This window comes from Macrotis lagotis, chromosome 1 (assembly GCF_037893015.1).
Source record: "Macrotis lagotis isolate mMagLag1 chromosome 1, bilby.v1.9.chrom.fasta, whole genome shotgun sequence".
In the NCBI taxonomy this organism is placed as follows: domain Eukaryota; kingdom Metazoa; phylum Chordata; class Mammalia; order Peramelemorphia; family Peramelidae; genus Macrotis; species Macrotis lagotis.
Window position 1 is genome coordinate 832,628,996 of NC_133658.1, and position 16,510 is coordinate 832,645,505.

General features: G+C 32.2%; 1 protein-coding gene across 11 annotated transcripts in view; it reads left to right on the top strand.

Annotated features, from left to right (window-relative positions):
* Positions 1 to 14,374, top strand: part of POSTN (periostin) — a 48,708-nt gene extending 34,334 nt beyond the window's left edge. For 4 of the 11 annotated variants that reach the window (XM_074217237.1, XM_074217241.1, XM_074217238.1 and 1 more), the window contains 5 exons: positions 330 to 410; positions 746 to 829; positions 3,761 to 3,847; positions 8,016 to 8,057; positions 9,081 to 14,374. In XM_074217237.1, coding sequence (XP_074073338.1) covers positions 330 to 410; positions 746 to 829; positions 3,761 to 3,847; positions 8,016 to 8,057; positions 9,081 to 9,118 — 332 coding nt within the window. In that variant the 3' untranslated portion in view covers positions 9,119 to 14,374. The remainder of the gene's footprint in view (positions 1 to 329; positions 411 to 745; positions 830 to 3,760; positions 3,848 to 8,015; positions 8,058 to 9,080) is intronic. The other 7 variants (XM_074217240.1, XM_074217243.1, XM_074217247.1 and 4 more) reach the window with 3 other exon arrangements.
* Positions 14,375 to 16,510: the final 2,136 nt, after the last annotated feature.

Here is a 16,510-nt window from a genome sequence, read left to right on the forward strand (position 1 = left end):
TTACTGTCAATGAGTTTTCATTTCATTAGGGAAAAACAACATAAATACAGATAAGTAGAGGTAAAAGAAGCTACATAGACTAAATACAAAATAGGGTCCCAGAGAAAGAACTCTGTTTATATATTGAGGCATATGATCCATTCAGCATTTTAAAAAATTTAATAGAAGGATTTTAATAATCACATAAATTTCCTGATTATGATTACTTCTTGGCCCCTGTTATTATCCTATATTGATGCAGTCAGTAAGCATATTAAGTGCCTAAATGTTTGCTGAATTGAATTGATTAGTCCAGTTTTAAAATATAACATTCTGATTCTTTACTTCAGGTCCTGAAATAAAATATACCCGAATTTCTTCTGGCAATGTTGGAGAGACAGAAGAAACCTTAAAGAAGTTGCTTCATGAAGGTTTGTATCTTTACATTAATAAGAATCTGTGTCCCTCAAGATCAGTCATTTTATGAAAATCTTGAAGGCTTTAACAGTTCATTCTTCTGCAATTCTTTTTTTTTTTTTGCTTCAGGTTCCCTCCTAATTTAACCAAAGAGATCACAGATTTGGTCTTCTATCATTTAACAGTCACATTGGTTTTAATTATTTGGTAAAGACAAAACTATCTCATATTGTAGCAAGGGGAAAAAAAGACTGTCTCAACATTATTATTGTTAATTGTTGAGGAAATTGATTTTTTGTGTGATTATGTTGAATAAACAAATTTCTGCTATGAACATGTATCCACTCAGAGGTCACCAAGGTCACCAAATTCATTGAAGGTGGTGATGCTCATTTGCTTGAAGATGAAGAAATCAAAAGACTGCTTCAGGGAGGTTAGTAAAGGGGTAATGACTAACCTTTTTAACAGGTACTGGTGACAAGTTCACAAAAAATTTTCTTTCAGCTTTTTAAAGACTGAATGAGTTTTAGATTAATATTTGTTTTTATAAGCAGCATCATGGATTGTTCTAAGAGATCAATTGGTTTGCTTTGAGTGAATCAAAATGTTGATCAAAATGATAAGCAATTTCAGCAGTCTTTAAAAGGTTTCCTTGAAAAAAAACTTAGGGAGCAATGAATACTTTTTTCACTCATATATAAAGAATATATTTTTTCATTTAAAAAATATAAAATTGATAAATTTGAAAATTTAAAGAAGCCTATAGTATGTAGAATATACTCTTCAAGCAACTTTGAAATGAGTATTCACTGCTTCCAGATCAGCAAGCATGTTAATGGAATCGTGATATGCATAGAGGTAGCAAGGACTGATGCATTCATAACTTTCTTTTTCAAAGCTACAATCTTGGGAATGGGAATATCTATTTTTTCTAACGGTGGTATAATTATCTACAGCTGGGGGTGTAGATGTTATTGCATATGAAATTAATCCCAATCTAAAAAATATGGAATGTTTTCTGCTTGTCGCATTAAGTAAAACTGCCTGTAATAGAATTGTAAGGGGGAAAAAAAAGGAATTCAGTATCCATCATAAAAGTTTCAAATAAGTTTAGCTTTCAGCAAGATAGATAATCAATATGAGTGATTTCAGTTTGGTCAATTGCATTATTTTCATAATCTTTTCCCGTAATGTCTAAGTGAATTTAAATTATTTAGAAAAATAGGCAGTTTAGAATAGCCCTACTTTATTAAAGAATGTATCAATTTATAACTGCATTTCGTAATGCTTTAATTCTTTTAGTCTTTTTTTATCACTATCATTTGTGTGTTTTATAAAATATTATGATACAATTTACTGATATATCAACAGGATTCTTTAAAAATTATTATTGAAAATGATTAAGTAGGGGCAGCTAGGTGGCACAGTGGATAAAGCACCAGGCCTGGAGTCAGGAGTTCCTGAGTTCAAATCCAGCCTCAGACACTTAATAATTACCTAGCTGTGTAGCCTTGGGCATGCCACTTAACCCCATTATCTTTCAAAAATCTAAAAAATTTTTTAAAAAATGATTAAGTGACTTAAATATATACACATATTTATTTTAAATTAAAAAAAAGAAAATCAAACACAAAAATGGAAACAATTTATCCATTGACTTAAAATTAGAAATGGAATGGGAACTAAACTCATTTTCCTAGTAAAATAAACTTTCAGATGAGAAAATTCCCTTTTCTAATGAAGGTCAATATTTTCATGTTAATTTAGAATCTATGCCTAAGTGCACTAAAAGGTTATATGATAACACCAGAGTCACATAGCCACTAGGTATTAGAGACAGGAAATGAACTCAAGTCTTTCTAGTTTTGAGGCAGGAACTCTATACACTAGAATATGTTGCCTCTCCTTAAAATAATTTTCCCAAACTGTTTTACATAATATATATAATTTAGTATCTTTCTTGGATTATTTTTACTAATAGCTATCAATTGATCAGATTTATTTTCATCCCTTCCTCAAAAACTGCAATAATCTCTTAATTTCTGTTCATCTGTTTTAAAATTCTAAAATCAATATTATTTATTAGTTAGATTTTTCTTAAGGTATGCATAATTCCAATGGAGTAGCTTGTTTGTTCAGGAAAACCATCTCCCTAAAATGAGATGAGTATAGAAGACAATTTTGTCCAAATTTAATAATAATGAAAGTCTACTATCTTCAAATATAGAACAAATCTAATTATACATTCTATATGTTGCAAAACATTATTTGAATTCCTTTTTTTATTCCATGCTATGATAGGCAGCTTTGTAGAATAGTACTGCTTTATTAAAGAATGAATCAATTTATAGCTGCATCTTATTGTAATGCTTTAATTCTTTTAGTCTTTTTATTACTATCATTTGTATGCTTATAAAATATTGATACAATTTATTTATATATCAACATGTAAATATGAGATTTCTTATTTATTGAGTTGTTCCTGTGTTTATTAAGAAAAATAGCTTGCATGGGGTCTCAGTTTCCTTTTCTGTGAAAAGGACAAGTGGGTTAGACCAGTATCTCTAAAAATCTATTCCAGCTTTAGAACCCATTATTAACTGATGAAATATTTTTATGATGATGTTTGCAATTATAAAATACTTTTATAAGCATTATCTCACTGAAATTTTAAGCTTCTGAACATTTTTTCTCTTTTTTTCCATATACAAGCAGAATCCATCAGTATGTTTAGTCAAGAAAAGATGTATAGATAAAATTCTATGACCTTCCTTACTAACTACAATAATGTTCTACTTTTCTCCAGTAAATGGAATCCTTCCCTTTGGCTGTCTCTGATTTGAGTATATTCACCAAAATGTACTTGTCCTGTATTTCTATAGAACCTAATTTCTATTACTCTCCTCTGTACATTACCAAAGATAATATTTTTTCTAGACTACTTTTCACTTATACTGCAAAATATTATTTTTACCCTGCTGACCTGCCAGTGGATTTATTTTTCTGACCATGCAGCTCTTCTTTGTTGCACTAAGACACCACAATCACTTTCCTAGTTTTTGAGAGAGACAAATTTATGAGACAATTGAAGAAATTAAGATTGTAAGATTTTGACTGTGGATAAAATCTATTTTTCCACAAACCTAATGGATAACTTAGGGCCTTAGTACTTCATCTGCCATATACTGATTTAGAATTGTGTTTAACCCTATATACTTTGTTTAACAATGTCTTTTATTTAATGATATCTCACAATCCCACTTGCTTCTGAAATGTCTCCAATTCCATCATCTAAGGAAATTTTCTCTCCAAATTGTTATTGAATTATGCAACTGTTATCATTTGTTTCTAATGCTTATCTTAGCTGGAACTGAATACAGCAAGTTCACTAAAGTAATTGAGAGTGAACCACAGATTATGGAAACGGAAATCAAGAAAGTCCTCCAGGCAGGTTAGTTTGTCTCTGCCCCTAACAATGTTGAGATTCCTATCTTCAATTGATATCAAAGAGTTTGGGGTAAAAAAATTTCTACAATACTTTCTGAAAACATTCATTCATCAATACTTCAAATATTTATTTTCATTTTCTTGAGCAACAGCCGTCAAAGAAACAGATTGCATGTAGTCCTTATAAAACTTGATGGATACTTCCTTTGTACCAGAAGTTAATTTACTTGCCTTAACTGGGTTGATCCTCAGGGACGGAATGTCTCCCTCATCCTGGCATGGTTAGATATTCCTGAACTCAGGCTCCACGAGGGGAGAATTTAAAGTCATTTTTATGATGAAGAACTGGGTAGAAATTTACTGGAGGTTGTCCACACATGGAGAAATTGATTGAATGATATCCACTCACTTTCAAAAGTGAATGCTTCAAAAAATATTGTTGTTGCTGTTGTTATGGTGAGCATTCAGATAATTTCTTCATTATTCATGCAGTTCACACCTATGAGCATGATCAAGTATAATGGTGCTTCATTTTGATAGGCAGAAAATATTTTAAAATTCAAAAATAATATTTAATATATTTTTCAGAATAGTTATTTTCATATTTTCACATTGTCAAACTTCTAAATTATGAATTAATAACTCAATGAAACTTCATTAACTTGGACCATCATGGATGAAGCTGAGATTACGTATGGCCCACTATTCATACTTAAATAGAAAACATTTTGGAATAGTACTGTGTATGAAAGGAACCTGAATTCACCCAAATCACACAACTCTTTGTCATTATTAATTAGATGGAGTTGTAGTGAATAAGTTCTATTTTACATGTATTTATTTTAAAATGCTTATCAAATAAAAAAATAACATGTGGTAAAGACTGGGTAGCTGGCTTTAGAGAAAGAAAAACTTGGGTTCAAGTTCTATCTGTGACCCTTATTGGTTCTGTGATCATGTGCAAATCACTTGTGTTCTAAGCAATTCATTGACTGTAAGTTGCAAAGAAAATATCATCCTGCATTGGTAGAGAGTATTCCATCACAAGGGATTTGCTAATTCTAGTGAAATCACAGTTTCAATCCATATTCCTGTTTTTATTTCTATTTGGTAAAGTAAATGTGCAAAAAAAATGTTTAAGTATGTTAAGACAACAAACTATTTTACACTTTAAATACATCATTGTCTATTATTAAAAATAAGTCACTATCTCTTCTTTGCAAGACTTTGTAAGCTATGAATTGATTTTATTGGATAGTGCTGTGATTGACAGCAAGGTCATTGCCATCCAAGGATGGGGAAACTTTTTTCGGTCAAATTCTTTGGATGTTTATTTGATTAAACATTTAATTAATTCATCCCTAAAATTTACTTGATTTATTGAATTTTGAATCCTGCCTATGATTGCCATAGCAAGGCTAGATCCAGACCAGGGGCCTTCTATGGATTTTTGGACTTTGCCCCACCCCTGCTATGGTTCCAACCCGTTCATTTTACATAGGAACAAGAATTGAGTCCCAGAAAGGTGAATTGATTTGCACAGTGTCACTTAATTAGTAAGTCACAAAGATAGAATTGGAATCTGGACCCTCTACCTAAACTTTTGAATCCTTAGGAGATACTTATGGCTTGGAATACCTTAGCCTCTAAGGTATTTTTCAGCTTTGGATCTATGATCCAAAGACTTCCAATACAATGCCCTTGCTACTGTAATGTATGCTTGACAAGAATAAACAATGCATTTATTTGAAATTGGTCTTTATCTCAAATGTAAAATCAAAGTTTCTTAGAGCTAGAAGAAAACTTGAAGAACCTCTATTTCACTCTCTTTGCTCTGTGGACAAGATTTAGAGGCATGAAGCATTTTATATATGCATTGGTTTTAGTCCAAATTAATGAGACTTCACTGTATTTCTGCAATGTGTTGTATTACTATTATTATGGCACACTATTCACACTTAAATGGAATACATTTTTGGAATAGTACTGTGTATGACTAGAAACTGAATCTACCCAAACCATATAACTGTTCTATTTCTGTTACTCTTAGAAAAATCCACAAATGGTTCTGAATATATCTATTCATACATCTATTTTCAAATGAGATTGAGAAGTGATCATTTGTTATAGAAACACTGAATAATGACACTGATTTTTCTAGGGAATGAACTAGTACAAGAAGAACTGCTTTGTACAGATTGAGTTTTCTCTTCAAGTTTACAATCCCAGAAATTTTGTTTAAAAAAAAAGCCTGAAAAAGTCCATTTATTGGTGATCAACAGCTCCATTACCACTTGATAATACTTTTATCTTTAAAGCTAACACGAGAGTTAAAAATTGAGGAGGGTTGTCAGAAACATTTTAGAACAACAACAATAAAGCAAACAAACATACTCCAAATACTATTAATACAATTAGCATGGAATCACTGAATTTAAGGGGTTGGAAGAATTTTCTGTGGTCTTCTTGTTAAAACCTTTATAACAAAGAAATCTAAATTTCGATGTACTCAGCAAGTGGTCAACCACCTCTGCTTGAAGATCTCCAAAAAGTATAAACTGCCACTCTCTAAGCAAACTCATTTCTCTTTTGGGCAGCTCTCATTGCTAAGTTTTCCCCAGACAGTGTCTAATGCCTCTTTGTGATAGCTATTTATTGCTTCTCATTCACCCCCAAGGCCAAACAGAACAAGGCTGGTCCTTTGTTTCCATGAGTCTTCATCAACAACAGCAAGAATTTACAAAGTTTTTACTAAGTGTCCTAAGGACTATGTGTGGACTGGAAATGTGATAAATCCTGGAATTTCAAAGACAAGTTTTTCTTACCCTCTACAAGCTCTTAGTCTAAGGAGGGAGACAACTTACAAACAACTAGGTTCATACAAGATTTGTGCTTTGCAAGTTTCTAGAGATAAAGTTATCTGATTTAACCAGGTTAGTCCTAGGACAACTCTGTCATTCAGCCTATATTTAAAGCCTTTTTTCCCCCGTGTGGTAGTACCTTCTAGAGTACAGGTTCTTTATTAGAAGTCTATTACCTTCCAAGGGAACCAGGAATAGATGTCAGGGGGTTCATAAGCTTGGGTGGACAACCAAATAACATCTTCATTTTTTACTAATCTCAAAGTGAAATTTAACCTTTCCTTATTTTTAATTAATTTACTTCTACTACCTTCCCTCCATTTATTACTCTCAATTTATCCTGTATATAATTGCTACTTTTCACCTTCCCCCTCATATACTCTTTTTTCCTTGTCTTTTATCCTCATTTAATTCAGGCCTAATATTGACTAGGTGTTTAGTAAATGTTTGTCGACTAACAGCCTTAATACTATTTTGGGAAAAAAGGTGTCCATAGGTTTCATCAGACTCTGCAAAAAATTCATGATATGAAAAAAAAAAGTTAAGAACTTCTAAGCTAAGGTTTGTATTCATAGACATGGACTTTCAGAGACACAGTAATATCTATGCTATGGTGAGGGAAGCAAAGGAGGACTTTTAATAGATTCCAAATGAATACAAATATAAGAATATTTTTTGGGGGGAGCAGTCATATTGACTTAGGAAATTATATTTGGGTATAGAGACATAGAGTTGTTTGCTTGTTTGTTTTTTTAACTCCTTTGGTTTTCTACTCCTGGGAATCTCTAGTCAATACTTAATCATTGCTACATACCTTTTAACTGAATTGTCAAAGCTAGAAATCTTATAAAGTTTCAAAGTTCTACCACTAGAAAATAGGTGTGTGTATATATGAGAATTTGTACTGAATAACTCTATGATAATTTATTTCTACTAAACATTAGATACCATTGAACAGTCATCTCTTTGCAACACAAATCGTCATCTACAGAGGGAATGGGGAAGGAGCAATATTTTGTAGATAGATAGCCCTTAGGACATTAGGATCACGTTCTCAATCACATAATGGAACATCATGTGATCTATATCATGCATATTTACTTTAATTTGTCAATTAAGTGATAGGTTTTTTTTTTGTGAATGAAAACTTCTTGCATTTAGGTATTCAGATTAACAAATTCACCTAAAGCTCCTGTCCTGAATGTATAATGTTTTCTTCCAAAGATTTTTTTGCTCACTTCTAACTAGGTATTCCAATTTACAACAATTCATGGCTTTAGAGTATATCTAATTTTTACTATTTATTTTTAGACCGACCAATCAGGAAAGTACCAGCCAACAAAAGGACACAAGGTACAGCATATTAAAATATTTATTCACTTTCAAAAATAGAACGTTTGAGTTTTTGAGAAATCTTGTTACCTAATGAATAATAGGTACTTAAACTTTTATTTAGCTCAAATTATAGGAAACTCCAGATAGTCTATTATGTTAGCCTTTTGTGAAATAAGATTAGCATAAATCTTGAAAAGTGGGATGCTGAAGTGGATAATCTCCTGTGAAATTCAAAAAAAATGTTAATCAATTTCTATAAAATTAGAGGCAATTTAAAAAAATACAAATATCAAAAGAAAGAAAATGCAACATGTTCCTTAACTGGTGACTATATCTAGTCACTGGCTTACTCTTCATTTATTGAGTTATAGTATCATTTCATATGCCTTAAGTGAAAGAGGAGACAGCAAAGCAAATACAACTTTTCTGAGAGTCTTTTAGACTCTTGTAACTTAGTCAAATTATTCAGTCAATTTTAGATGCTTGGGTATTAGGTGCTTAATATTCACAAACCATGAAAAGGCATAAATGCTATGTGTATTCTAAGACAAATATTTTATTTTTATCTATTCAGAAAGACCATGAATTAATGAAGTGTACATATATCCATGGATACTTTAGACAATTAAAACTCCCAATCATGAAAGAAATGTATATTTTTCAGATTCTCCTTTTCAGCAAACCTATTATCGCTTTAAGAATGATAAGACTAGAATGATCAGAGACTAGGGTTTGTAAAATTGGAATAGAAAAGTAAAAGAGGGAGAAGCAATGTAATGTAATTTTAGAATTTCTAAGAACTACCCAATCAGCTCCTGCTGAAATGTAAGCTTATTGTCCAACATTAGAATGCCTTGCCTAAAAACTGGCCATTTCTATGTCTCCTCCAAATAAAATGGAAGTTGAGGAACCTTTGACCATATTGTTATGACATTTCTAGATGTTCTTTCTAAAATGATTTGGTACAAATGGGTTTATTATATACTTAGAATTAGCTTGCTTGTGCAGATTTACAAAGTCCCTTTCATTTTCCTCGTGCAGGAACAAGAAGAAGGTCAAGAGAAGGCCGTCCTCAGTGATACTCCAAAATGACTTCGTACAACTATGAATCGACAGTTGAATCTTTGAGGAAAAAAATTGTGAAAGCCACTTTGATTTTGGAAACTTTTACAAACTGAACCATAAGCCCATGCAGAATAAGCAGGGAACAATCCAGAATGTAAATTTTACTATTTCTTGTAAATGAGAAATATAAATGAAATTAGATTTTTTAGAAAAGGAATGAATAGTTTTGTTTGTGGAAGGATGTGGAAAGTAAGAGGGAAATGAGCTGTATGTACTTTGCACATATAGTTCAGCAGAGTCCATTGTATCTTCAAACTTTGCCAATTTTTGTCAGCCTTTAATGCCAACAGCATCTGTCATAGTGGGTACATGCCGATACCACCATCATGTTCTTCTATTTCCTGAAAATTTGAGTGATTAAGTTATTTTAGCACTACAGATGAAGTTTCTAAAATTCATCTTCAAAGTGACTGTATTGGCTAGCTCTTCATTTCAGATACCATACAACATAAGTATTTACCACTTGAAGTCAATTCAATTCAATATAAATTTTAGAATCTTGAAATGTTATCCCTTTAAGAAACTTGAGTCATAAATTACATGTAAGGGAGACATAGAATGCATGCAAATATTTTACCTCTGCATGGGTAATTAAATTGCAAAAAATGGGTGCTTGATATGGAAACTTTTATATCAAAAATGCTTTGCTCATTTCTGATATTAATGTGGATTTATTTGTAAATGATGTCATTTTTTTATAACTAGTTTTGTACTCATGGATTGTTTGTCATTTGCTTCTTGCAATATATATGTATATTTTTAATCTCAAATGTTGCAATACAGCCATTTGTCAAGTCCAAAGAAAGTTACTTCAAAATGTGTCGTTTTGAAGTTACAAGGATTTAATTTAATAAATGGTTTGGGGTTGGGAACATGATTTTATACCTCTATTTGAAAAAAATATTCATTAAAGGAAATTTGTGAAATTTAACGTCCCTTGTATTGACAAGGCAGTGGTCAAAACAGAGACATTAAAAGAGATGGTTGAAAGTCTCTAATCCATCAGGCCATCTTATGGCTGGAAACATACTATGGTGGAAAGTTCAATAGAGTAATAATTAAGAGTAAAGGGTAGCATTCAAAAATTACCACTGAATAGTTGAATAACTTGGACAAGTCACTTTATCTATACTTCACTTTTCTCATCATTAAGATGAGGGAGTTATAAATTCATTTTGCATAAATAATGACAGAATAGTTTGGAAAAATACCAAATCACCAAATAAATATAGAATAATATATAAAACATGTTTATTTCATTAATTGTTTTTGAATCTCTCATTTTGCCAATTTAACAGACAATTAATTACCTGTTTTTGCAGTGTTCTGTGATTAAAAAATAAAGGTAACAATATCAAATTTTGAGAGATTTCAGTCCATATATTTTATACATTTTCCTTAATCAAGAAATATTATTCTCATGAATCCCCCCAACCTATTTAAATAGCCACAGTAGGTAGCATCTATATAAAGTCATAAGGTTCACAAAATCATTTACATGCATGGTCTTATTTGATCCTCCCAATAACTCTTTGGTGCTATTATCATTCCTATTTTGCACAGTGTGAGATTCCTTTGACTTGCCAATATCATATAAATTATTAGATATCTGAAGTCGCATTTGAAACCCTTCCTATCCCCAAGTCCAAGACTCTATTCTCTATACCACTATACACTATTATACTGGTGTGAAGCATAAAGAAATGGGTTCCTCTGTCACATATATCAGTAACAGTAATTCTATTTTGCATTCATGATCTGCAACCCCTCATTGGGGACAGTTATCTTGAAATCCCTATCATAAAACTGGTGGATAGATGTAGTACTTTAAAGTTTATAAGGTGCTTGCCCTCATTTGATCATTTCAAAAATTCTTTTCCAGTATTATTCCTATTTCAGAGGTGAAGAATTTGAGATTCAGAGAAATAAAATGTTTTTCCCATAGTCACATAGTTAATAAGTGAGGAGAATCAAAATTTGAATGCAGTTCTTTCCATTACCATTGAGTCTGCAAATATATATGATAATAGTCAAAAGAATATTAAATATACTATGAAGAATAAGTCCAAAATATCAACATTCATGAAAAATAAAGCAAAATGGATGTATTACTGTTGATGAATTAAGAGCACTGTTTTTCTCTATTTCTCTTTCCCTCACATACAAATGCAGTAAAAGACCATAAAAATACTCAAATTGGAAGGAATTTAATGTCTGAATTAATGGAGGTAGCAGAATATTTCCACTAGGAATTTTCCTTAAAATTATCATGGAAAATTTTGTAGTTTGGAAGTAGTATTTTATTTTTTTCCAATTACATATAATTTTCAACATTCATTTTATAAGATTTTGAGTTTAAATTTTTTTATTCCTTTCTTCTTCTCCATTGCCCCTCCCCATGATAGCAAGTAATCTGATAAAGATTATACATGTGCAATTATGCAATCATGCAAACATTTTTAATTGGTCATGTTGTGAAAGAAGAAACAGAAGAAAAAAGTAAAATCACAAAAAAAAAACCAAGAATGAAAATGGAACTTCAGTCTGTATTCAGATTCCATAGTTCTTTCTCTGGGTATGGATAGTATTTTCTATCATGAATCCTTTTTTAATTGTCTTTAATCATTGCATTTCTGAAAAGAGATGTCAATCATAGTTGATTGTTACACAATGTTTCTATTACTATGTGCAATGTTTTCCTGGTTCTGCTCTCTTCACACAGCATCAGGTTGTTTCTAAAATTAACTTTCTCATAATTTCTATAGCACAATATTTCATCACATTTATCTACCACAACTTGTTTGGCCATTTTCCAGTTAATGGACATTCCCTTAATTTCCTACTCACAACAATAACAGCTACTGTAAGTAGTGTTGTACCTGGAGGTCCTTTGCCCTTTTTTATGATCTCTTTGTGACAGAGCCCTAGTGGTGATACTTTTTGGTCAAAGGGTAAGCACAATTTGACTGCCCTTTGAGCATAGTTACAAATTATTCTCCAGAATGGCTAGATCAGCTCTTAATATCATCAACAAAGTATTAATGTCTCAATTTTCCCACATCTCCAAAATTCACATTTTCCTTTTCTGTCATATTAGACAATCTGATAAGCATGAGGTGGTACATCAAAGTTATTTTAATTTGTATTTCTCTAAACAATAGTGATTTAGAGTATTTTTCCTTTTTTGATTGCAAATAACTTTGATTCCTTTATTTGAAAACTACCTGTTAGTATCCTTTGACAATTTGTCAATTGAGGAATGACTTGTATTTTTATTAATTTGACTCAATTCTCTATATGTTTTAGAAATGAAGCTTTTTTCAAAGACAAGTGCTATAAAGATTTTGTTTCAGCTTTCAAATCTTGGTTGCATTGGTTTTATTAATGTAAAACCTTTTTAATTTAATAGAATCAAAATTATCCATTTTGTGCTTGATACTGTTCTCAGTTTCTTTTTTAATCATAACATCTTCCCTTCTCCATAAGTAAATTAATCCTTTGATCTCCTAATTGACTTGGGATATTACTCTTTATGTCTAAATTACATACCCATTTTGATCTTTTCTTGATATAGGGTGTGAGCTATTGGTCTTTATCTAGTTTCTGCCAGATTAGTTTCCAATTTTTCCATCAGTTTTTGTCAAATACTAAGTTCTTATCCCAGAAGATGAATTCTCTGAGTTTATTGGGCAGTAGAATACTACAGTCAAATACTGATGTACCTTGTATATGTAACTTTTCCAGTAATTCACCACTCTATTCTTAGCCAGTATAAAATAGTTTTGATGATTGCTACTTTATAATATAGGTTTATCTCTGGTATGCTTCGATCACTTTGTTTTTTGTTTGCATTTTCATTAATTACCTTGATATTCTTGATTATTATTTTTTCCTTTCTTTTTTTTTTTTTTTTTTTTTTTGCATTTGTCTGACGCCAGATTTGAAGTTAGGTCTTCCTGACTGCAGTGTCAGTGAGTGCTCTCTACCCACTGCATCACCAAGCTGCCACTGTTGTTATTTTTTCTAACTCTATAAACTAATTTTTGGCAATTGAATTAGTATGGCAATGAATAAATTTAGGTAAAATTGTCATTTTTAGTCTATTAGCCTGGCCTACTCATGAGCAATAAAAATTTTTGCAATTGTTTAGATCTGACTTTATGTAAACAATGCTTTGTGATTGTGTTCATATTGTTCCTGATTTTGCCTTTGCAAATAGATTCCCAATATTGCTATAATCCTTTTCTTTTTGTGAGGTAATTGGGTTTAAGTGATTTGCCCAGGTTCACACAGCTAGTAACTGTCAAGTGTCTCAAGCTGAATTTGAACTCCTGAATGTCCTAATTACAGGACTGGTGCTTTGTCCACTGCACCATGTCTACATTTATTTTAAATGGAAATTATCTTTCTATCTCTTGTTGCTGAGTTTTGTTGATTTTATAAATAGAAATGCTGATTTATTTATTTTATATCCTGCAACTTTGCTGAAGTTGTTAATTGTTTCAAGTTTTTAGGTGATTCCCGAGGAAACTCTCTATATACCACCATATCGTCAGTAAAAGATAGTTTTGTTTCCTCATTGTTTATTTTAATTCCTTTTACTTGTCTTATTAATAGAGCTAGCATGTCTGGTATAATATTAAATAATAGTGGGGATAATTATCATCTTTATTTCACTGCGAAGACAAATAACTCGTTATAGATAATCATTGCTGATGGTCTTAGATAAATATTGCATATCATTTTAAAGGAAAGTTCTATATATTCCTATGCTCTCTAGTGTTTTTAAAAGAAATGAGCATTTTGTCAATAGCTTTTTCCACATCTATCAAGATAATTATATGATTTCTTTGTGGTTTTTTTATTGATAATTTTCCTAATATTAAACCAGTTCTGCAATCTTGGTTTAAGTTCTACCTATTTGTAGTTTATTATTCTGGTGATAAATTGCTGTAATCTCTTTGCTGATAAACTACTTAAAATATTTTGTAGGGAAAATGACCTATAATTTTATTCTATGATTTGGCTCTTCCTGGTTTAGTATCAGCACCATATTTCTGACATAAAAATAATTTGGTAGGACTTCTGCTTACCCTATTTTTAAAAAATAGTTTCTGTAGTATTGCAATTAATTATTCTGTAAATGCTTGGTAGTTTGGTGTTTATTGATATCTATGAAATTAATAATTTTTGTACAATTAAAATTGTCATCATCTTGGAGTTTGTTATTGAATGAGTTTGAATTCATCTGACTCTACTATCATCAAGTTTCCACCTCTATCTTTTCCTCAAGAATAACTTGAGAGCTATTAAATTTACACATATTTTCATTCTCAAACCCTGAAAGCTATAAATAACAGTCTATTCCCACTGTTCTCTTTTTCCCCAGTTGTCACAACCAACTCCTAAAATTTCAAGAAAGTGAGTAACATCAAGTGTTATTGTTCATAAAAATTCTTCCTGGACTTCTGGCAAAGATTGGGGAGAGAAGACAAGCACTGAGCTAAGGTCTCCAGGTTTCCCCTCAGAAATAATATGAAAGATGAAAGACAATATCTCTCTCATCACGTTCAACTTAGATTAATGCATACCATGGAAACAATGCAAAGACTAACTGCCTTCTGTTTGGGGTGGAGGGAAGGAAGCAAGATTAGGGGGAAAATTTTAGAATTCAAAATAAATAAAATCATTCAAAAAACCAGAAATAATATGAAAGAAACCTCTTAACAGAGACAAAATCCAGAAAGAGAAGCTAGGAGAAGAACATCTACCAAAATATCTGTCTCTGGGGACCATGGGTGAAGCAGGGGCAGAGAGTAGAAAGTCAATGGGGGCAGGGTGAAACCTAAGATCAGTCACGGAGGCTTTGACCATGGGAGGCAGGTCCAAGGCTGCGGGGGCTTTGGCTGTGAGAATGGAGATTTGGGGAGTCCCAGCACAAAAAGTTGCAGAGTGTGACTGGACATCAATCCGCTCCTCTTGGGTAGGCCATGACACGAGCTCCATACATTCAGCAGAGGCCTATTCCCAGAACAAAGACAGTAACAGCCCCTCCGCCCCCTACCCCAGGCTCAGGTGTGAGCAGCAGAGATCCCTCAGCTGAATATGCTTGCTCAGGGGTCCAGCTCACATTTGAACCCTGTTGCTCCCCTCACCCCCTCCAGAACTGGGGAGAGGGCCTCAAGTCAAGACCACAGACACTCCAGACAAAGCAACCAGCACCACCTACTGGCAGGCCCACTTGGAGTACAAAGCCCAGTGAGCAAAATCTGAAGCACCCACTATTGGACAGCCCGCTTGAAGTTACTCAGCCAAATGAGCAAAGCCTATAGGGATTTCAAAACCAAAACTCTGTGAACCAGCCCCAACTCCAAGACAAGATTCTCGGAAAATGAAAAGTGGGGCCACAGAAAACTATCTAGAAGGTAAAGACTGGGGCTCAGAGAGATCTAGAACTTCTGAGGAGAATATGAATTGGTCTCCAGCCCAGAAAGGCTTCCTAGAAGAAATCAGGAAGGAGTTTAAAAATCATTTGGAAAAACTGGACAAAGAAAATAAAGAGAAAATTAATACCTTGCAAAAGAAAATTTACATCTCACAACAAGAAAACAAATCCTTGAAAAATACAATTGGACAAATACCAAAAGAAAACAATTCCCTCAAATCCTCAATTGGGTAAATGGAAAACTTCAAAAATAGAATTGACTTACACAAAAATTGATAATGTACTAAGCCATAAAAACCTAATAACTAAATGCAGAAAGGCAGAAATAGTGAACAAATCCATCTCAGATCGTAATGCAATAAAACTCACATGCCATAATGGGCCAGAGAGAGATAGAACTAAAACTAACTGGAATCTAAATAACCTCATTTTAAAGAATGAGTGGATCAACCAACAAATTATAGAATCAATGATTTTATCCTAGATAATGATAATAACGAGAAAACATATCAAAACTTATGGGAGACAGCCAAGGCAGTTGCCAGGGGATATATTATATCTTTAAATATTTACATGAATAAATTGGAGAAAGAGGAAATCAATGAACTCAAAATGAAACTACAAAAATCAGAGGAAAAAAATTAACCCCCCCAATTAAATACCAAATTAGAAATATTAAAAATTAAAGGAGAAATTAATAAAATTGAAAGCAAGAAAACTATACAATTAATAAATAAAACCAAGAGTTGGTTTTAAGAAAAAAAAAAACCAATAAAATTGGGATGGCTAGGTGGAACAGTGGATAAAGCACCGGCCCTGCAGTCAGGAGTACCTGGGTTCAAATCTGGTCTCAGACATTTAATAATTACCTAGCTGTGTGGTCTTGAGCAAGCCACTTAAC